The following is a 22,051-nucleotide window of genomic DNA, read 5'->3' on the forward strand; positions in this document are numbered from 1 at the left end:
GTGAACAGGTTGTCTTCCAACCTTCGACCTCTCCGAAATCCGCCCTGAAGTTCGGTGAGCAGTTCGTTCTTTTCTGCCCATGCTGCCATCAGTTCCCTGATAATGTGGGCGAAGGTCCGGTATACCGTAGAGGTCATGGTCAGGGGCCGATAATCCTTGAGGAACTGTTTGTCGCCCCCTCTCTTCGGGATCAGAACCACGCGGCCGAACCTCCAGTCTTGGGGCACAGGTTCCTCTCCCCTTAAAATTGCTCCAAAGATATCCACCAGCTGCTCCACTGCATCTTTTCCCAAGGACTTCAGAACGCTCGCCGGGACCCCGTCCAATCCTTGGGAGGTAGCCCCTTTCAAGCGTGCCAGTGCACGCACAACCATCACTCGGCCGACGTCCCCCTCTTGGTTGGAGTCCGATTGATCCGGGGCAAGTCGGCCTTCTTGTGGTGTGGACACCTCCTCAGGAGCAAATGTCTCCATCAGGTACTTGGTGAGGTGGGTTCCAAGGTCTTCTGGCGGATTCCCCGTGCTGTCGCAAATCGGGGTACCCGCAAGCAGACCAGTACACAATCCGGTCACGGCGCTGCGGTAGGCTTCTATGGGCCGTTTCCCCACCTGTCTATCTTACACCCTGCTCTAAGGGCAGCTCATTTAGTGGCTCTAGAGGAGACTATCTGACGACATTCAAGATGGCTGCGCCCTTGTGGAAAAGGTGTGTATATCTCAACCGTGACCTTAACACGGTCGGCCACCGATCCCCCACTGTGCCGCTATTCGAGTCCAAGGGCCGCTCATTTCAGTGCTGCACCGTGCCATTTGCTTCGCAGACACTGACACCGTGCCTTGAACCATTAGGTGATTCTAAGACTAAAAGTCCGTTCACACTCTTGCGACCGAGTACGACGGAGAGAGACCAAGACTTGTTAAAACCTCTTAAAATTTCTTAGGAGGAGAGAACATACTGGCACGCTGGCGCCATCTATGCGGGGAACCTGGAACTGTATTTCACAAGAGAGAAGGTTTTGCGGGATTTCCGAGGTCAAATGTGTGTAATACCTGTAAGAAAGGCTCGTTTATAACTTTACAAAAATTTTTCGAGCCAAGAAAGAAAGGATAATGCAGGAGAGAAGTAGAAAATATGCCGGACCGCCAAGTTTACACTGCTACCCAATAGACGGCGCCAGTGTGTCCTCTTGTTGTAAAAGGTTTTAAGGAGCCTAGTTCTAAGAGGTCGCAAGAGTGTGAACGGGCCTTTAAACAAACACAAACACATCAAGATCTTTACATACAAATTATGCTGCGCTTGAGGCTTGAATCGCGGGTCTGTTCGTACTTGCGCGATCGCCATACCTGCTTTTTTAGCCCACCACAGCTTTGTGCTCCAACAATGTCATTTTGCAGCTGTCACAAATGTCGGTCAAGCTCCAAAAATATTTTTTCCCCTAGGGGTCGAGCGAGACAAACTATATTCAACTAAATTTATTCAGGTATTTTGCATACGTCCAAATTCGCACAACCTCCGTCACCGCTTGTCCCCTGCGATGTGGCATCAGCCGCGACACAGCAGCTCCAGGAAGATGTCCAGTGTGCTCGCGCTGCCTGCGGAGAAGGCCGTCGTGAGGAGTGTCATCTCGCACATGGTGAATGGGATGTTGCGCTCCCTGGTAGGCATCCAGAACTCGCGATAGTCACCCATGTGGCCCGTGTCCAGGTCGAAGCGTACGGAAACGCCCTGGCGCTGGAAGTGGGCCAGCTTCACAGACAGCGTCTTCTTGAAGGGCCATTCCAGGACTGCGTCGTTGGCGCCCCTGCAGAGCCTGAAGCAGGGACGCACAAAAAGGACGCAGTCCACGCATCGCAAGTGGATCTCTAGCCGCGCCATGTAGCCGTCCAGCGAGAAGACGTCGCTGCAACTAAGCGTCTGGCCGCACCGCGAGGCCTGGGCGCAGAGGGATGCCATGTTGCTGACGGACCATAGCGCTCTTCGAGCACGCTGGGGGTCGTCAGAGCGAATGCCGCCGCTCTCCAGCGAGGCGTTGGCTTCCTCACTCGATCCGATGATGTACAGGGCATCGCTGAGTTGTCTCGGCTCTCGCGGGACGGGTTCTGGGGTTGGCGTCGGCGCCGGGACGGGAACGTCGCCGGTCCCGCGACACTGCAAGGCCTCCAGTTGGGCTTTAAGGGCGGCCAACTCTGCCTGTAGGAGGCGTGAGACGCTCGCGGCGGCTGCGTTGGTTTCTGAGCGCGAGTGCTTCATCTCTCCCGAGAGGGTGTTGAGGCTTGCCTGCAATCAATAAAATAAAAAAAATGCTATCAAAATTTAAAAAGAAAAAAAAAACGTTTACTGGCTTTTGTTGTTTTCTTTTGGTTTAAAGTAGCACATTCGTGCTGACTGAAAACACAATTCAAATGTGGATGCACACGCAATATATGTGTACCTTTTTGCTCATAGATAACTGAGGTTTGTTGTTTTTTTTTCTTTTTTTTCTGGAACAAACAAGTTACTTCCAGCTGCGCATGCAGCTCGGATCAACTCGTTTGTTCCGGTAGAGTTTGTTCTAGAGTCTTTTTCTGAAGCCATGGCACATCCAACACCCTCCAGAAAATCTAAACAGGCCTCTGGGTGCCTTGTATCTGCTTACGTCCAAGGTCTACACCACCTGACAAGGACAGTGAACAAAGGACAGCTTCGCCAGAGAAGGATTGATCTTAACAGATGAAAAAGACGAGAGATGCTGCCGCCTCGTGCAACTTTTCTGTGCGATTCAGTCGCCCCTGAAGAGGAAACGAAGCAGGTTTCAAAACGGGATACTAGGGTGCCTTAATGTCCTTCTGTATAGGGTGATGCCATCCTTTGTAGTACCCGAGGCCGACAGCACGCGCTCAGGGGTAAAATACAAAGAAATCGACGAAAACAAAATGTCGCGATAGCACAGTCAGCGCCACAAACGCGTGCAGGGACACGCTCTTTCACGCGCTTCTGAACAAAAAAGAAAAATAAACTTGTGGGACAAAATGGCCAGATGTCTCCACCCTAAGCAAAGCGCACATGAAGGCACCCTACGGGATACCTTTTCGAGGCTTTGGTAGGATTATTTACCTTTTATTATTAAAAGCTAACAATGTATTTTTTCTTCGTTTTTTTATAATTCTTGTTGTCTTTCACACATTTATTGTATGTGCGCAACGTGAGCGAGCGTGCTTCCTACGGCATTCTAGGAAAAGCGAAGAGTGCGCGTGCAGCTTTGAGGGGCGGCCAGGCCGCGTGAGTATACTGACGTATATGCGACAAGGAACTAAAGGAGCTGGGCAGCGCTCTGGGACGTCAGAACGTCGAGCTGTGGTTGGAACTTGGAATGATTAGTGGGTAGAGCTAAAGCCCTTGTCTGTACTCATTTTTGGAACGCGTTCGATTGCCAAACGACGGTGTCGAGCGATCCACGTTCGCGTTAGTACGCGTTCAAACAGTGAGCAGACAAAAAGGCAGCCATAGCCTCATGCCTACTTACTAATCGTTCCAGTCAAAGCTCGTCGTACTGACGTCTACGGGCGCTCTCGCCTCCCCTTGTTCCTCACTTTGTTGGTGCATAGCTTTGACTTCATATCGACGAAATGTTGTGCCATGCAACCCCGGGCGCGCCCAAAATGCTGACCCCGGGCGCGCCCAAAATTTTTTTTCCGAAGAACTGCGAGATTTGTTTTTACCATCTAGAGAATGGGTCTTAGACGATGCATGTATAACTGCCATGGCAACGTGCAATGCTTCGCTGCCACGCGCTTTCCTTTCACTTCCAAAACTATAGTGTGACCGCGGCCGATGCAGGGAGTCATCCCAGAGTAACTATATCCCAGCCCATTGAACGCCACTTGACCTGGAGCTTCATGAAACGCAAGGCAAAACCAGTAAGTCGCATTCTCTCAGTGCTGGGTTGACTTTGATGGCGTGCAGCGTCCGTTTGGTACAGCTACCGCGGCACTCCAGACGTCCATCTTTCCTTTTGTGCTTGGAGATTGCTCGGGCTATGGCATCTCTTGGCAAGCGTGCGCAGACTATAAATAGTTTTAGAGTACACAAAGAAAAACAAAAGCGTTCATTCTTACAACCCTTGTCACAATAAGACACCCAAAACTTCAGTTGGATGTGCAGCGCACTGATGTTGAACCGACGGTACCAACTTCCACGAGCGGCTTGATAGCCGAGCTGTACAACTTATTTAAATAGCTAATGTACGTGTGACTGACTGCAAAAAACGTAATCAGTGTTTCCTTGGCCATATTGTAAAAGCTCGGTGTTTTTTTGTTTTTTTTTTCGTTCTCAAGTTTTTGATACGTACTTTAGCTGTTCAAGTAAACATCTTCGACAGAAATCTGTCTATTTTGGGGAAACAGCCCGAAAAATATAAATTTCAAACCAAAAGCTCGAAAACAAGCAGTTCCAAACGTTTCGGGGTGGACTTGACTCCGTCTTCAGGGGGTGACTAAATGAACCAAACGGACACTTTGGAAACACGTCGATTCATATGCTGAACACCGGCTACTTCGTGGAACGTGCCTTGCAAGTGAGACTTAGCGATGATGACACGATGGTGCCTTTCGACGTTGTGTTACTCTTTACTAGTGTCCCAGTTCCCTTAGCAGTTGCTGCAACCAGAAAGGTTCTCGAGAAAGACGAAACATCGGGCTCAAGAGCCAGCCTCTGTGTGGATGAACTGTGCCGCCTTCTCGAGTTCTGCCTTAGCAGTACGTACTTCAGTTTCAAGGGTGAACTCTTCAAACAAGTGAGCGGAACGGCAATGGGCGCTTCTATTTCTGCCACGACGGCAAACCTCACAATGGAAGTGGTTGAACAGAGGGCGCTAATCACTTTCGCCAACCGGCCAAAAGAGTTTATGCGCTATGTGGATGATTGTTTTTCCATCGTGAAGAAATCAGAGGTGACCCATATTTTGGCACACCTGAACTCTATAGAACCGGCCATCCAGTTCACCGCAGAATACGAGAGAGATGGAGTCTTGCCTTTCCCCGATGCTCTGGTGAAAAGGCAAGGAGTCAAGCTGAGATTCACGGCCTACAAGAAACCAACCAACACTGGACGCTACCTCGATTTTGACTCGAACGCCGCACTGAGTAACAATTAAGGCGTCAATGGTATCTACTTTTGTGTCTAGAGCTGCTCATCGAAAAAACACAAAATAAAGGAGAAACAGACCTTCCGAGCTGACCTCCAAAGAAACGGCTGCACAAGGAGTTTCGTTGAACGCGTCGCCCGTCGGCACTGTTGCACGCGCAATAACCATGGATCGCCAGGTGACAGATAGCCCCGCCAAAGGTTCTAATTTTCAATTACAAAATTTATTATCTAGGGTCAAAAAGAAAAGACGAAGTTGTTGAAGTAATTTTGATATCAGGTAAGCTTCAGATGTTATTAGTTTTTGGCGCTCGTTTTGTCAGAGTTTTATAGATGTGGTCTTTGTCGCACGAACAAAAGAAACACCTCAATAGTTTTGCATTGGGCTCATGGTATTGGGGCAGGCTCCGGCAAATCGTAAATAGTCTGAGTAACCCTCGCCCTGGTCTATTTTGTTTGCGATGTTGACACCTTGAGCAACGCCATGTAAACAACCTAAACAATGTCACCTGCCCAAACGTGGCCAGAGTAGCCGACGTGCTCTGGTGCCCTGACGTCATGAACAAGAAGCTTCGAAAATCGCTGCAAGAACGGCCGCCTCCGCCGCCGCCGCTGGGAATAGATGTATAAACACCTCCTGTTCATTCGTTTTTCAATGCAGGTGTAAACGTACCATAAACTCCGCCTCCAGTGTGAGCTTTCTACCTTCGATAACGAGTCAAGTCGACGAAAAGCACGGAGAGCGTGATGGGGCCATACCAGCCAGGGGGTAGGACCTGCGCCTTCAAAAACGTTATCACTAGTGGATTCGCGCAGCGCTAGTTAGCTCTCGTCAGAATCACCGACTGCGCATCTTGCAGCCTCTCTCTCACCGACCGCGACGGAAGCACGTGGCGACGCCAACATGGTCGCGTCTGCCTCTTTGTGGCAATTTTCGTCGAGTTTCGGCGTGTTGCCGCTTAAGGTGGGTCGGGGACCTACTAACGATAGCGTCTTTCACAGGCCTCCTACCTTAGGTGGTATTGGCTGGGGAGAAGCTTCTTCTGTAGATCTCTTGTTGCAACAAACCAGAAACAGTCATAGTCAATACAGTTTGAACACACGCGGCCGCTGATATCTAACCTCAATTTCTCTCCGCTCAAACCACAGGCGAAAATCTAACTTGTTTATTTATATTACACAATGAAGATCGTATAGTAGTACGAGCTCCCGTTCATGGAGCTTAATCCCACCACGCGAGATACCTAGCTGGGCAAGCGTCTTCCACTTCTTTGGCCTTTCACGTGAAAATATCTGTGCCAAAACTATTCCACGCGCTAGCGCGCGTGAAATGGTTTTGAAACTCCTGTTTCTTGGTCCATCTATGTACGAGAAACCAAAGTTCGGCGGTCAAATATCGATTTCTAAAAGGAAGTTAAAAAAAGGGTAGGAATAACTTGTCAATGCCACTACTTTGAATCGCACCTGTTGCATGATCTTGAGGACGTAAAAATGTATAAAGAAGATGGCATGTCCACACCTTCGACTATAACCCGTTGCAGGTCTAGAGTAGCAGGACAAGCGCTCCCACAAAACGTTTAGCTCGCCATGATCGGGGGTTTCCTCCTCTCCAGCGTTCGCACTGCTAAATTGGAAAGAGTGGAGGGCTTTGTGAAAGGAGCTTGTTCTGCTTTTCTTAGCCTGCAACAGACGAAAGCCGGTATCCACAGGTGGTCATGGTTCAGTCCGTTGCTGACAAGCGCGAGCTTACAAGGAGCTTGCAGAACGTTTGCTCAACGTGCATTCCACAACACCAAGATTGGGCCCGTTCTGAACCTGCGTTGTGAACACCGGACTCAGATATGGTGCCCCGCGAATGCCACAAATGGCTTTAGCACGAGAGCTCGAGGTCGTTGCTTTGAAGCGTTCTTCTGCAAAACGAGCGCTCGCGCTAGAAATGCATGTCTCAAACACAGGAGCGCGGGTTAGGTCACGCTTGTTGCCTTGGCTGCAGTTTCAGCTTAAGGGTGAACAGAGTATATATGGTGCACGAGGCCCATATTCGTTCGAGGACGTGCCTGCAGCTCGTAGTACCCGTCCCGGAGCTCGGTGAAGGAGCGTCGAAACTCGGCGCTGGCCTTGAGGATGTCGCTGCAGAGTAGACCAGCCTCCCGGCTGCCTCCGCCCTGCACGCTGGTGGCACTACTGCAACCCTCTGCGTAGTGCTGCACCAGGTCGTGCCGCAGGACGTCTTGGTGACACCTGCAATTTCGGGTAGTTTCAAAGAGTGAAATCGCCATCAGAATCGCACTCCCCATGGCGTGACACCTTGGTCCCCATGACCGCCACAAAAGGTTGCAAATCTGAAAATGGTGTAGAATCGCGGTATTTTGGGGAAGTTTGCGCGTTTTCTCTCACTTGTATTGAGATAAATATATAAAAAATACAAGCAGAAAAGTTTTCAACGTAAGAATCGTTAGACTATAGACCAATTTATGTGGTCCTTTCAGCCGCAGTCACACAGCACATACATCATACATAAGAGACGATACTCACTGTAGACCGGATGAAAAAAGTATATATCTGCGGACAGGCCTCGTGCATTCTTGAAACACTGCTTTACACATATGTATATTGTCTAGAGAGTTTTTGTATGACCAATGTGACAAGGACCATCAACGTGGAAGTAACGCGCAATGTCTGCAGACCGTCTTTTGTGCTGGTGCTAATACATGATACAAAACAAAGTCTACAAACACCGTCAGAGACGTGCTTCTTCCTCGCACATTGGCCATACAAAATCTTTCTTTAGACGTGTTGGAATCATAGATATGGACGAATCTGCGAACATGCTCGAGTACTGTCCGCAGACACTTCTCTCTGCGGCATTGTGACCGCGGATTTCAAGACGCTAACGGTCGCTCTGACGCGGTAGCCCTCGCGTATACCTGTTGCAGCTGACCCTGTGGAAGGCGCAGTGCTCCTCGAAGTGCTCCAGGAGCCCCGAGACCGGACCGACGAAGCAGCAGCCCGGGTTCCAGCAGGCCGCCCTGAGACGAAGAACCTGGTCTGGAGGGAGCTGCAGCCTGCCCACGGTGTCTTGGTCGTACGCGTGGCCGTCCAGGGGGCACACGCGGCCCTTGCCCTCGGTGGCAGCGAAGCAGGGCTCGCAGAAGGCGTGCGAGCAGGGAAGCACCAGCGTCGTTCTGGGCACCACTCCGCACAGGCTGCACACGCGGATGGCCGGCGGGGGCTTCTCGAAGGCCAGCGAACGCCAGTTCAGGCCGGTCTGGAAGCCTACGACGGAATAAGAAGCGGCTGTCGCGGACATGACGGTTCTGCAAGTGCAGTGTCCGAGGAACAGCACGAGGGAACGTGCTGGAATGATGTTGGTACGAACGCGCCACGAGCACCACTGCCACGTTCCACGCTTGCCACAGCTAAACCATAGAGTTACTACAATAAACGCTAGAGTTTCAGGTGGCGCTAGTATGCTGTTGCATTTTGAAGCAGACAGCAACTAGTCTAAATTTAATTGTCAATAATGCATTCCTATGGGAAAACGCAAATGCGTTTTCCCTTCGCGCTCGATGATAAGAGAAAATAGTGCTGAGTGTTGTGACAGATTAAAAAGTTCGGAACGTTTTACAATCGGATGTACAAAAGTCAGAGCGTTTTTCTTTGGAGTTCATGGCGTTAAACTTGTGACGGCTTGAAGCTGAGCTAGTTGGTTCATGGTTGTTAAAGTGCCAGCTGAACGTTTCAAGGACACACACACACAGACGAACAAAAAAGGCAGACACACCGCTGTTTCAGCTGGCACTTTAACAATCATGGCGTAAAACACTGCGCTAAAATAGCCCAGTGTACATGTATTATACGTGTGGACGTTGCAGACTGCTGTTATAGGGCACGTATTTTGCATATAGGCAATGCTATGAAGTACACAGAGTGAATCAGCTTGACAGAACACCAAAAATACTGCTAATAGATGCCAAATCAAACAATCATTACAGACGACAAGAATGAAGCAGAGAGTTATGGAACGAAGAACACGTACTGGATTACTAACAAACTTTGCCTGATTAATCAAAATAATTCAGTAACCGAGTGTTGTTGCTCTGAAATAAATATGATTTTTGTTCTTTTTGCTTGAATTGATAGCTTGTATTCACATTTCACGCTGTACAACATAGATTTGGGCCTCAATTTTTGCTAACTTAAACATCGCTCAGTAATAAAAAAAACATTAACAAAATCAATTACACTTTTATAATGTGAGTAAAGCTACATAGTACCCGTTACAAGTAAAGAAACCACGCTGGTTTCTGTTATTTCCTGGTGAGGAAAAAATATCGCGTACGTTTTCCCATAGGAATACACAGGAGCACTGGAAAGGTCGACTGTTTGCTGCCTCCTTCAATTTGCAATCGGAAGTCTTGTAGACACTAGCGCCAGCTGAGGCTTTGGCGTTTATTGTAACAACTCTATGGTTAGAATGGGCAGAAGGTGGCGTCCGTATTCTTCATATAGGGAGAGAAGTGTCACGGAAGTAGGAGTGGCCACGAAATGTCCCCTCAGTCTCTCCGTTAGTGAGACGATCATTTCCATGTCTTTTTTTCTTCCACCAAGTTTCCTGTCTTTTACCACTATCTCGGGTCATTTTTATGGTGGTTATACACCGTTCACCCTTTAGCTGAGACTAGAGCCACTCTATATGGCAGCGTAGCTGCCAGAGTAGCGACACGACGCAAAATGATCTAGATACACGACGTCAGATGCGCCTATAGTGATGTCCATTTTGGGCCTGAGAGGTTTCTACGGTAACCGTACTGCTAGCGACGCCGGGCGGCAACCTTTAACTAGTTGATATCTCCATTCGTTAATTGAAAAGTGGTAAAAGACCTAAAAGGCGCTTTGCATGGTGGTACGGCCCGGGCCTCTGGAGGAGCGGTTACTGTTTCTTCTGTGAAATGAGACATTTTGCAGCGTGCACGGACAAGGCGAGTGGTTTTCCGCGCCGCCGGGATGGCGGCGGCTTCGTGGGACGAACGTACCGTCCTTGCACTTTCGGACTTCGCTCCTATGGAACAAAATCCGATTACGCCGCTCACGACAGGACGATCGGCTTGGGACATGACTGCTGCTCGACTGCCTCATAGTAAGAGAATGTATGCTTAGCACCATACTTCTTCAATACCCTATCATTCATTCAAGATGAGATTATCTCACCGACTAGCGGTGACCGACGTCGACGACGGTATCACCAAGGTATCACCCTCGTTTCGGGGCGATGAACAGTCGACGGGGTTAAACCAAGAAGGACAGCACGGTGGTCTACAGAGGATTGTTAACGCCATCATAAGAAACGGACGACGGATATGAGGTGTTCTTGCCGACAAGCCAAGTGGTCGTCCGGAAGTTTACCGGCATGCAAAATGTCAATATTTTTATCTGGTGTAGACGTATACCCGTGTTAAAGGGGCCATGAAATGATTCTTTAACTTCTTCCTTAGCTTTAATACTCAACTCAAAAGAGAACAGTGGAATCACGCGGTCGTGACATGCTAGGCCACCGGTGGGATGACCCCAAGCTTCCACCGTGCTTTTTAAGCACACCATAGAACTTGTCATTCGCAAGTGCACTCATGTGCACTCATTGGCCACGAACGCGAATTCAAATATTCATCGACGAATTGATTGTTGACGAGCGCATACGTCCGAGTGACGCAGTTTTCGTGTCAAATGCGTGAGCTGCGGTAGGCTGGCGTCGTTTTGGCTTTAGTAGGCATTGCAAAGAGGACATTTAGAACCATACAAACATGATGATAGCATCATGGCGCACGGACATTAATGAGTACAAAACGGGCCAAGCTACAGAAAATAAATATTACACTTATGAAAAATAATTGTCTGTAACTTGTTAATTACAAAGACGAACACACCTCTGAGCATATAAAATTAATAGTGTGTGTTGATGCATTCTCATAGAGCAGGTCATTTCATATACGTCATTTTAGCAAACGCCAGCTTGTCACTCGATAAAAAAGCAAAAAAACACTGCGATCAAATGCAAGCTATTGCAACGAAAGGACGTTTATCAAACTCTTCAGAACTGTCAATCCGTAAAATCGTCGATTAGTACAAAAGGTAAAAGGTCGCAGACGCTTCCTCGCTTAAAGTTGCTGTGATTATTCGGTGACCCAGGGCGAAACAACTTCCCCTTTCCTGAGAATCGAAACCTTTCGTTTCGATTCTCAGAAATTCCAACATTCAAAGGAAGCTAGAAAATGCGAAAATATTATCCTAAAAGCTATATCGTAAAATCGTTGATTAGTACAAGACGTAAAGATCGCAGGAGGTTCCTCGCTAAAAGTTTGTGATTACGCGGTTACCTGGGCTGAAACAACTTCCCCAAGGTCCAACATGGGACGCATACAATTCGCATTGATTCTCAGACATTCCAACGTTCAAACAATGCTAGGAGTATGCGAAAATTACATGCAAAATGTCTTATCGATCCTCGAACACATCCAGGAATACGACAACCGCTACTGCGATATGACTGATGCTGTCGCACAGGTGCTAATATCCAGAGCGATCTTGCACAGAAAAGGTATAAAGTCACATTCTTTCAGATCTTCACGTTATACCTGCGTCAGAGAGCACGAAGAAGTCCGAAATCGTCGGCAAGCAGCGGCACATTACGACTACCGCGCACCGAACAAACTGGCATCTACCAGCTCTGGGCTCTGCCATCTTACCGGTGACATCACGGCTCTTGCGAGGTCACGTGACGAGTAGTCACTCGGTCGCTATGGGCACGGCGCCAGCTCGGTTCGTTGCTATGGTACCGCGTGTGATCAATCGCAGTGAGAGGCGGCACAGGGAAATGCGTAGCGCTACTCTGGCAGCTACGCTGCCAGATAGAGTGGCTCTAGTGTGCGCTAGACCACTCGGCCATCGATTCCCCTAACCCCCCCCCCCCTTACAAATGTAGAACCTCCCCCTAATTTATATTCCTGGGGAAACCCCTGCTTGTGTTAGCAAGGGCAGAAAGCCCGCGCGCACCAGCTCGGAGCACTTGGAGCGAAAGCTCGCGCTTCAGAGTCCACCCGTACGAAAATGTCAGATATGGCCCAGATATTTTTTATATACGGCCAGATATGATAATATAAGCAGTCAAATAAGGCTGCATTCCGCCATATATGGGAGAAAATACGGCCGTATAAATACTGCCAGATCTGGCCGTATAAGTGCGTAAACACGGCCGTATAGACGCTTTCAGACAACGGCGCATGGGTGCCGCCATAACCGACCTTCAGTTAATGTTTTCTATCATTGCGTTCGCTCCACTTCATCATTACCATCGCAGGACAGGTCATTGCCGTTTTAGATTCTACCGTGTCCTTCTCCCCAGCATAGGCCCTTTTGGAGACTCGTCAACGCCCGCTTCAGTGGCTCGACATCTCAGTAAGACAAGAGAAGGTCGGCTATGGCGGCTTAATTTGGCGCGCGCTGAAAGCGTCTATATCGCCATATACGCGTGCAAATATTGGGCAGGAGATCGAACTATAGGGGGCGCTCTGACCCGTTTGTTTTCCCCACGCTCGGTGTTTACTCAACACAAGGCCTGTGCACATGCCGACAGACCTTATGGGCATGTTCATGTCATCTTCTACAATAGAGCGCGGGGCACAGTTTAATGTAAAAAATACTAACAATCGACGAAGCGACGTTAAGTGCCGGATCTATCCTCAAAGAATGCGAGCTTGACCCACTTCGGCTTTTGTGCTGAGCTGGGACCGCGCATGCTAAATTGTTCATGCAGGCCGTAGTGGAAACAAAAGAGCCCCTCCTCCCCCTCACCGGAGAACACGAACACCAGCCGAACGCTGACGCCGCGTTCGGTTATGCCGGCCGAGCGCTGAGTCATTGTATTTGTTGTCCCCATCCGTGTAGCTGTAAAGTTAACCGCTTGGGGCGTCACGGTCTGTCCTCCTCCCCAATAGCCCCTGATAATGATATATGGGCCCGTTTCAGTCGTGCAAGCAACGAGTTATACGCACTCGCTAAGGCACTAGTTGATTGATCTATATTGCATGAGTCTCATGTAATTGGTTAACTATTGTCAACATCCTTAAAGTGAAGTTATTCCAGGTATTTGAACCAATTAATCAATTGCGCATTTTGAAGATTGAAAGACAAATGAAATTTGGTTGTATGTTTGATGTGTGACAATATGACGAAGTGCTAAAGTCTCCGGGCCAAGGTCCTGCAGTTGCTTCATGCGGGGCACCCTGGCGTGGAAAAGACCAAGATGGTGGCACGGTCACACGTTTGGTGGCCTGGCCTGGACCAGGACATCGCTCACCAGGTGCAAGGCTGCCAGGTCTGCCAGGAAAATCAGCGAGCCTCGCGCCACGTAGAGATCACTGTCTGGCCGTTCCCACAGAGGCCCATGGTCCCGCTTGCACGTGGATTTTGCAGGACCCTTCAAGGGCCACTACTTCCTGGTGGTAGTGGACGCCTTCTCAAAGTGGGTGGAGGCACTGCCAGTCACCACTCCATCAGCAAGCGCGACCATTGTGGCGCTGCGGCAGGTCTTGATTGCCGGACATTATTGTGTCCCATAATGGTCCCGCTTTCCCCAGCGCGGAGTACCTGGACTGGCTGCAGAAGAATGAAATCCGCCGGCCGGATGCTGGTTCCGCCGTACCACCCCGCTTCCAATGGTGCAGCCAAGCGGCTGGTACAGACCATCAAGAACAAGCTCAAGAAGAGCCAGCCCGGGGATTTCCGGGCGCAGGTGGCTCGGGTACTGTTCCAGTACCGGATCACAGCCCATGAGGTCCCTGGACGTGCCCCCCCCCCCCCCCCCCCCCCCCGCGAGCATCTGCTGGGCTGGATGGTCAAGACACCCTTGGACGTCTTGCATCCAAACCTCCGGTCCACGGCGCTCTTGAAGCAGTTGAAGCAGAAGCTGGCTGCTGACTGAGGGTGCCGTCCCGGGCCTTTGCCGCAGCCGGGAGCGTCGGTCTACGCCAGGAACTTCCGTCCTGGCCCACCCTGGTCCGCCGGACATGTGGTTTCTCCAGCGAGTGCCTCGTCGCTACTCGTCCGCATGCCCGACGGGACCACCTGGCACCGGCACTCCGACCATGTCAGGCCTCGCTCCGGGACCTCGCTTGCACCCTCAAATGTCGCTTCGGAAGGCCATCCCGCAAGGGGACCAACGACACTACCAGTCTCGGCCAGCGGAGCGCCAACCACCTTGGAGGCGACTAGCGTCTCCAGTCCTGTGGCATCAGTTGGACCGGTACCACTCTCAAATCCGGTCCCTCCTGCTCCACCGGATGGAGCGCGACCGGTACAGGCAGCGCCCGGCGTTGCCCCGGCTGGCCCGTCGACACCAATGACCAGGCGGAGTACGCGGCAGCGAAGGCGTCCTGACCGCTACTCGCCGGGGTAACCTTCGTCGTCGACCAGCTAGGACTTTGCACGACCAGACGCCGAGTTGGTGTCGGCCGTGTGCGTTGTGTATTCATTTATTTTGTTTTGTACAAAAACAAACTCGGGTGGGGAGGGGTGTGACAAGCACGTAGCGCCCTCACCCGCCCACCCATCGACCGTGCATGAACTATTGACGTCACGAGGGGGACACGTTTCGCGTTTCTCGCTGGCCGACTTTGGACTGAGGGGCAGAAAGCTCGCGATCACGTGATTTCGTTTCCGTACCCCTCTAAATAAACACTGACACCCTCCCGCCCCAAAATGTTTTCATCGCACCGGCGTGCGGTCGCGTAACACTGCTGCGTGATGCACTTTAAAGACCCCGGCTAGCGGTTGTACTGCACTGGCTAAATTCATCATCTACAGCTGGGAGACTCGTCGCCCGTTAAGGCAGACCAAGGTCTAGGCTGTATAAACATGCACACAACACAATTTTTTTTTTAGATCGAAACAGGCAAGGGTGAATTGAACCCAGGATCCCTGCCAAGACGAAAACCTCTAAAAAGCCGAAAAAGGGGAAAATAGTGCTTAGATATATCTTAACGAGATATAAACGAAAAACACTTTAATATATCTCCTCCTGAGATTAATGCACAGACGGCTCAAAATCCCTTTGCTCTCTTTCTCTCTGGTCCACTGCACCGCTTTCAAGACAAGATACATGAAGGCAGCTCAGACATTTGTGCTTGGGTGGGACCAACTGCATTACGACCGAGTCCAAGAGTTGCAATTTTGGTTATTTTGTCTCAATTAATCTCTTGAATTTAAAGCGCTCTGTACTTTCATTACTATGACTAAAACCTTTCAAATTCACCTTTCCCTCTTTTCCTACTAAAAAGATAAGTGCTCAAATAACGTAACAAGCACTCCTCCTAGGGTTAACGATGCCGTACATCTAAAAATGAAGGGACACGCATGGCTAGTGCTGCGCGGGTGCCTTGAATTCCATGCCCGCCATCAGACCGCCACGTCCAGTGCTCTCCCTGACCGACATGAGTCACCGCCGTGCTCGACCGTAAATTACGGTCAGCGGGCTGCGGCAGAGAACCCCGACGAGTAATAACTCTTTCAACGTATTGACGGCCGAGATGGAACAAACCCCCCCTGCGGCGACATCGAAAACCTCACTCTTCCTGCCGCTCAAAAGAAAAAAAAAATACACAGCAAGTCGCATAAAGGCAGGCAAGAGGGCTCACGCGAGAGACTGTTTCTTCACCGTTCCAGTCTATCATGTCCCCCCCCCCCCCTCCCAGAAGCGTAGCCGCAGCACAAGATGCCAGAATTTTTTGTTGTCGAGGGGCGTCTGCTTTTCCCGCGTCGTCTTGGGTGGTCCTGTCCTTGGAGGCGGCAGCGGCATAGCTTCCTTTGAGCCCTCTACAGCTGACACTGGAGTGGAAGTTGCGTCTCAACTACACCAATCGGCGCTGGTCCATACATTACTACGCTCTTTCCTCGTGGTGGGACGCGGAGGGCTTGTGGTACGAAACTGTCGTTTGAGTGGTCCGGCAAGCCCACCTGGCTTCCGTTCCGCTGTCAGCTCACCGACTAGCGGAGTTGAATCGCCTCAGCTGAAAGTGTAGCGGACGGGGACGCTTTTGGGCGGACCAATGAGCCGTAGGCCTCACGTCACGTGACTGAGTTGTTTCCGGGTGTCAGCGGTTGTAGGCAATGCGGTCAATCGGTAGAAGGTCGTGGGTTGATTGGTTCATAGGCTATTCTGCTGTCAGCGGCGAAAGGCATCGTGCGGGGAACGGGCTACAACAGCTCTCGCAGCAGCAGCTCTGCGAGGAGGGTAGTGTTTTTGCCCCGAAGTTGCCGTCGCCCCGCGACACACCCACGATGACTCTGTTGCGTGATCTGCAGCAAAGGCACTCTATATCAAGAGTTGCTCGCGGGGCTGAGAGAACGGCCAAGACCAGCACTACGTGAACGTTATACCAGCTCTTTCTGAAAACCGGACCATACGGTTTCCTCACATTTTAATGGGTGCCTGTTAATCAAATAGGGCGATCGGTTGCTAAGTTTACTCACTTTGTTAAAACAAAAGGATTGGTGGCCGAGTGCGCTAACGCTCGGAGCGCGTGGTGCGAAAACTTGAGCTGCAGAATCCAGGAATTCTGCTTTCATCACCACCCCTGCCCGTTTCGTGCTTCTGGTCAGAACATCCATCGTGTCAATAAATCCATCCGAGTCTAAACATCCACAGAGTCCAAGCATCCAGAGTCAGAACATCCATTCGAGTCGAAACGTGGGACGCGTCAATAGATCCATCGATATCGAACATTTACGAATTGACGTTTTGACTCAATGGGTGTTTTGACGCGACAGATGTTGCGGCTCGGAAAAATTCCCGTTTCGATCTGGATGAGCATTGTACCGGCGTGCGGTCGAGTATCACTACTCTGTAATTCACGTTAGAGGCTCCAGGCTCTGGTACTGAGCTGGCTAAATTTTTCATATAAAACTAAGAGACCAGACTGTTCGAAAATGAAGCCTTTTGTCTATTCAAACAATAACTGATAATATTCCTTATAAAATTGCCAATTTTAGATATCTGCATACTAAATATCACTGTTTATAACGATTGCCTCACTTGTAAGCAGACTTGTATGTACGTAACGCCTTACTGATAGCCCGTTATTTGTATGTAGTAACTTATTTTCTACAACAAAATAACCAGGCTTAGTTACTTCTCAGCATAAGAAATGATAGGGCATTTTCGCTTCTGTCGAATGGAGTAACGAGTGACGTATTAGGTTACTTCTAAAGGGTGAAAAACACCATTTACCCAATTTGGTGTTCACACCAGCTCGGGCCTGTGACTTTCACCGCTAAGAAGTGTAATCGTATGGTTGTTTCAAATAAAATAACTTCTTGATAATACACGAGGTCTTGACAAATGGGTTTTTGGAATTAAAGAAACACTGGATTTAATATTCTCGATACAATTTTAGTTTACAAGATTTGGTGGTCGCGTACCACCATCGCACACACACACTCGCTTTGAGTCCCGCTGTTAGACTGCCGCATAGTTTTCTTGAGCAGCTTGGTTTCACCCAAGGCTGTAACCCGATCCGCATCCTGCCCGACGCCAGCCAGTCGCGCCTTCATGGCACGGGCATCCACGTGCGAGATTCCCGGCGCCGAGGAGTTCAAATAAATCACAATCTTCTGAGAACTGAACCTTGCGCCCAGCGAAATAAAAGAAAAAGGCAAAACACAATGGCGCCTGCTTGGAATGCGCTCGGCGAAATAAAATAAAAGAGCCAGTACAGAATGGCGCTCGCTTACAGAAGGGCATCCTGGCATTGTTAACGTCCTCGTCAACGACAACATAAAGCAATGCTTATACAAATTAATAAAGATTAATCTTTCATGTTTCTTAATAATAACAACATATGAATACACAGGAATTTACGCTACATATGCGTGAACAGCACAAGAAACGCATAAATGCTTCAATGCACGTTATGCAACAAAAAAACAACAACAACAACAAAATCGATACAAGCGAAAAATAATATATGTTGCAAATGTGCTCATTTCGGAATTGCACGCTTACGTGCAGAGCGCCTCGGGAGCTGAACGGTGACTTCCTCCCTGGCGGATTCTGCTTCTTCTGAATATGATGTGTCGTCTTCCAAGTGTGTTTTCTTGGTTGTCGACGTCCATCCCTTCAACTGGGAAACGTGCGCCGCAGTTGCGAATCTACTGGCCTTGGTCTTGTCAAGCTCAGTGATGCGATATGTGTCGGATGGAAAAACCTGTGTCACAACCAAAGGCCCTCTGTACTTCGGTTGAGCCTTCGTTGGCTTGCCTGTTGGTTCAGTAGCTTTTCTCATAAAGGCTATTTCTCCGACATCGTACAGTCGCGCAGGGAAGTGTCTTCGGTAGTATGCGGTTTTCAGTTTTTCCTGTTCCTCAATGAGGCGCTGTCGCACCCGTTCCCGCATTTCCTTGGGGTCTTGCCACGCCGGTCCCTCAGCTTCGACTAGCCGTTTTAATGCGGTGTTGTGAAAGTCTGGTTGATATCCGTGTAGCATCTCGAAGGGAGTCCTTCCCGATGTTTTGTTCACGGAGTTGTTCAAACTACACTCAGCTAAATTCAGTTTTTCGTCCCAGTCGCGCTGCTGGGGGTCTGTCATGGAGGTTGTGATGACAGGAAGCACTGTACTATTCACCCTCTCCACCTGACCGTTCGCTTGCGGGTGTCGTGTAGAGTTAAGCACGTGGTGTATGGCTCGTGCACCGCAAAACTCCTCAAATTCTCGAGAAGTAAAACAACTGCCCCTATCTGTGATTAGGGTTCTCGGCAGGCCTCTTTCTAGGATAAACTCCTGCAGAGCCCGCAGTACGTGCTTGGTCGATGTGTCGCGCGCTGCGAAGAGTCTCACAAATTTTGTTAGATTGTCAATGATGACAAGCAGGTATTTATTTCGCTTCTTACTTTGCACGAATGGACCCATGTGATTCATGTGCACCACCTCAAATGGTCGCGTGCCTGGTGGTATGGGATTAAGGAGACCTTCTCGTCTGCCAGCAGGTATCTTGTTGGAAATGTACTCAAAGCACTGTGAAATGTGTTTCCGAACGTAGTTCCGCATTCGCGGGAACCAGAAGCTCTCTTGAATCTTGGCAACGGTTCTGTCAAGTGCGAAGTGACCCATTAAGTCATGGGACTGCACCACCACAGCCTTCCGCATACACTTGGGCAGCACAAACTTGTACTTTTTCTTGCCGTCGTGTTTGATTACTCTCATGAGCCCATCATCCTTCAGAACGTAGCCGCTCACTTTTCCCTTCTCCTGCCCGGTGCGACAATGTTCTGGCTTTTCTAGTATGGCCACCAGTTCTCGTCGCTCTTCATCTCCTCGTTGTAACACTAGCACTTGGTCTGCAAGGTCACAGGTGAGGCAGACCTCGAAGCGGTCCTCAAGGACACAGCCCATCGTATCCACCGGCTTCTCAACTGGGCTTCGGCTAAGTGAGTCCACATGAAGCATCCGTGATCCGGGACGGTGCCTGATTGAAAAATGAAACTCCTGGATCAAATCATACCACCTTGCAATCTGGGGCTTCTGTGTTCGTTGTGCATTAAGGTACACCAGAGCCTTGCAGTCAGTCACAATAGTAAAATGGATGCCAAGTAACAGCGGTCTAAGCCGATCCACCGCCCAAACGATAGCCATCAACTCGAGCTTTGATGAGTGATAGTTGCTCTCAGCGTCGGTCGTTCTTTTGCTTACGCAGTAGACAAGGTGCCACTCGTCGTCTTTCCGTTGAAGGAGCATTGCTGCCAATCCTTCGCACAGGCGTCTGTATGCAACGACGTCTCCGCATTCGGGTCGTACAGTTGAAGTACAGGTCCACATGTTAGTTTTGACTTCAAAACTTGGAAACTTTCCTCTTGCTCAGGGTTCCACTCAAACTTTTCATTCTTCTTGGTGAGCCTTGTGAGGAGTTCAGCGTTTAACGCATACTTCGGACAAAGCGTCGGAAAAAGCTCGTCAGTCCCAAAAATCGTCTGACATCATGAGGGTTCTCTGGGACCGGGAATTCTGTGATTGCGCGTATCTTAACTGCGCCGGGTTGCACCGCTCCGTTCTTCAGTCGAAAACCCAGAAAATCCACACTGTCTCTTCCGAAAGCGCATTTGCGAAGGGTTAAATTCGCCTTCCTGAAGGCTTCGAGGATTTGGCGCAGCCGTGTGATGGTATCATCCCAGTTTTTCGCTGGAATCAGTACATCGTCCAGGTAGCACATAGCGATCGTTCCCCTCAGCGGCCCCAATACCTGGTTCATAAGACGCTGGAAGACGGATGGAGCATTCGTGAGTCCAAACATCATCCTCTCAAATTGACCGGTCTCGTCCAGAGTGATGAAAGCTGTCTTCTTCGCATCGTCGCTCAAGGGAACCTGAAGGTAGCCGTGAGCGAGGTCGAGAACTGTGTAGATCACTGCTCCGGATAGTCCTTCCAGTTGATCATCAATGCTTGGCAGAGGGTATTTTTCTTTTACGGTCTGGGCGTTCAATCGTCGATAGTCCACCACTAGACGCTTCTCTCCGTTCTTCTTCTGAACAAGGATCACGGGACTTGCGTAAGCGGAATGCGTCTCGCTCACAATTCCCTCTCGTTTCCATTCGCTGACGATCTCGCGAATCGTTTCTCTTTCGGCCACGTTTGTTCGGTAAGGCCGAACCGCAACTGGTGAGCTTCCCGGCACTTCCGGGATGTCCATTTCAAGGACATTTGTGCATCCAAGCTCGCTCAAATTCGTAGCGAAGCACTCCCGATACTCGTTCAGGAGGTCAAGGAGCTCATTCTTTTGCACCTCGGTCACCGACAGACCTACTTCGACCTGATTCTTGTCTATCGGCTTCCGAATTGCCGTAGTGAAAACCCCTTGTTTCTCGGTTTCGTAACTCTCTTCCGCTCGGTTGCTCTGGTTGTCCTCCTCACCGGGTGTGTTTACAATGTCGGCCGCAGTGGCACGTCCAAGACGCTGTCCCTTTTTAATGACCACATCATTATTTCCGCTTGGGAAAACTGGAACAGCAATCTCTCCGTCTTTCATGTCGAGGAGAATTTCTTTTCTACAGTTGTTGAAAAGGACGGGGCCGGTGACATCAGATTCTGATGACAGCGTGATCCAATTTATCCCGTTCGCCTGGAGGGTGGATTTTTCGGTTGTCCTTACAATCAACTTGGGATCCTCGCTCAAGGGTTCGAGGTGAGAGAAAGGACACTGACTCTTGTGCCAAAAGCGTAGACATCCGCCCAGCCTAGCATAGGTAACGTACGGGAGCTCGGTGAAAGTTCGACCAACGAGCAGGTCGACCGACTGGGCCTCGTCTGGTACAACAAAAATTGTGATATTCTTCCCGGTAACACCGTCAATATCCAAGTCTGCTTTGCATTTACCAATTGTCCTTACTGCTGGGACGTCGTGGGTGCCGAATCCATAAAGAGGTGTTGCGTCTCTCATCAGCTCAGCACCGCAACGCGCCGCCGCAGACGCGCGCAAGAGGCATCCGGAACTTCCGGTGTCAATCATTCCAATGAGCTTTTTGTCGCCATTCCATGTGACTTGCTTAAGGAGCACTTCAGAGAAACTCCTCTTTTTTGAGTTGCTTACGGCGTTGGTCTCACTCCTTGGAGCTCTTTCGATGCAATGACGCTGAGTGTGCCCAGTTTTTCCACAGCTTATACCCCTGTCAGACGGGCTAGTTTAGTGTCACTACAAGCGAGTACACTTCAACCCGTCGAAACACACTCCAAGTGTGTTGGTGCTACACGGGAAAACTTAGTGTCACTCCAAAATGATGGCAATGACGATGGGTAAGTAATGGGCACGCAAAATAATACAGTGCATACGCATTGTTTCATAAATAACTTCGGTGTCTTATTAGAAACACGTTAGCACACATTGTTGCGCT

The 22,051-nt window shown here is 49.8% G+C and overlaps 1 protein-coding gene across 1 annotated transcript; it reads right to left on the bottom strand.

The window, feature by feature from the left end:
- Positions 1-1,542: 1,542 nt before the first annotated feature.
- LOC8052203 lies at positions 1,543-8,431 on the bottom strand. The gene is made up of 3 exons (XM_029976209.2): positions 8,049-8,431; positions 7,179-7,362; positions 1,543-2,277 (listed from the first exon to the last, which is right to left on the bottom strand). Exons 1-3 carry the CDS (start codon positions 8,429-8,431, stop codon positions 1,543-1,545), a joined length of 1,302 nt encoding a protein of 433 aa, XP_029832069.2.
- Between the last annotated feature and the right edge of the window lie 13,620 nt (positions 8,432-22,051).

This window comes from Ixodes scapularis, unplaced genomic scaffold (genome assembly GCF_016920785.2).
Source record: "Ixodes scapularis isolate PalLabHiFi unplaced genomic scaffold, ASM1692078v2 PGA_scaffold12__126_contigs__length_90152505, whole genome shotgun sequence".
NCBI classification, from domain to species: domain Eukaryota; kingdom Metazoa; phylum Arthropoda; class Arachnida; order Ixodida; family Ixodidae; genus Ixodes; species Ixodes scapularis.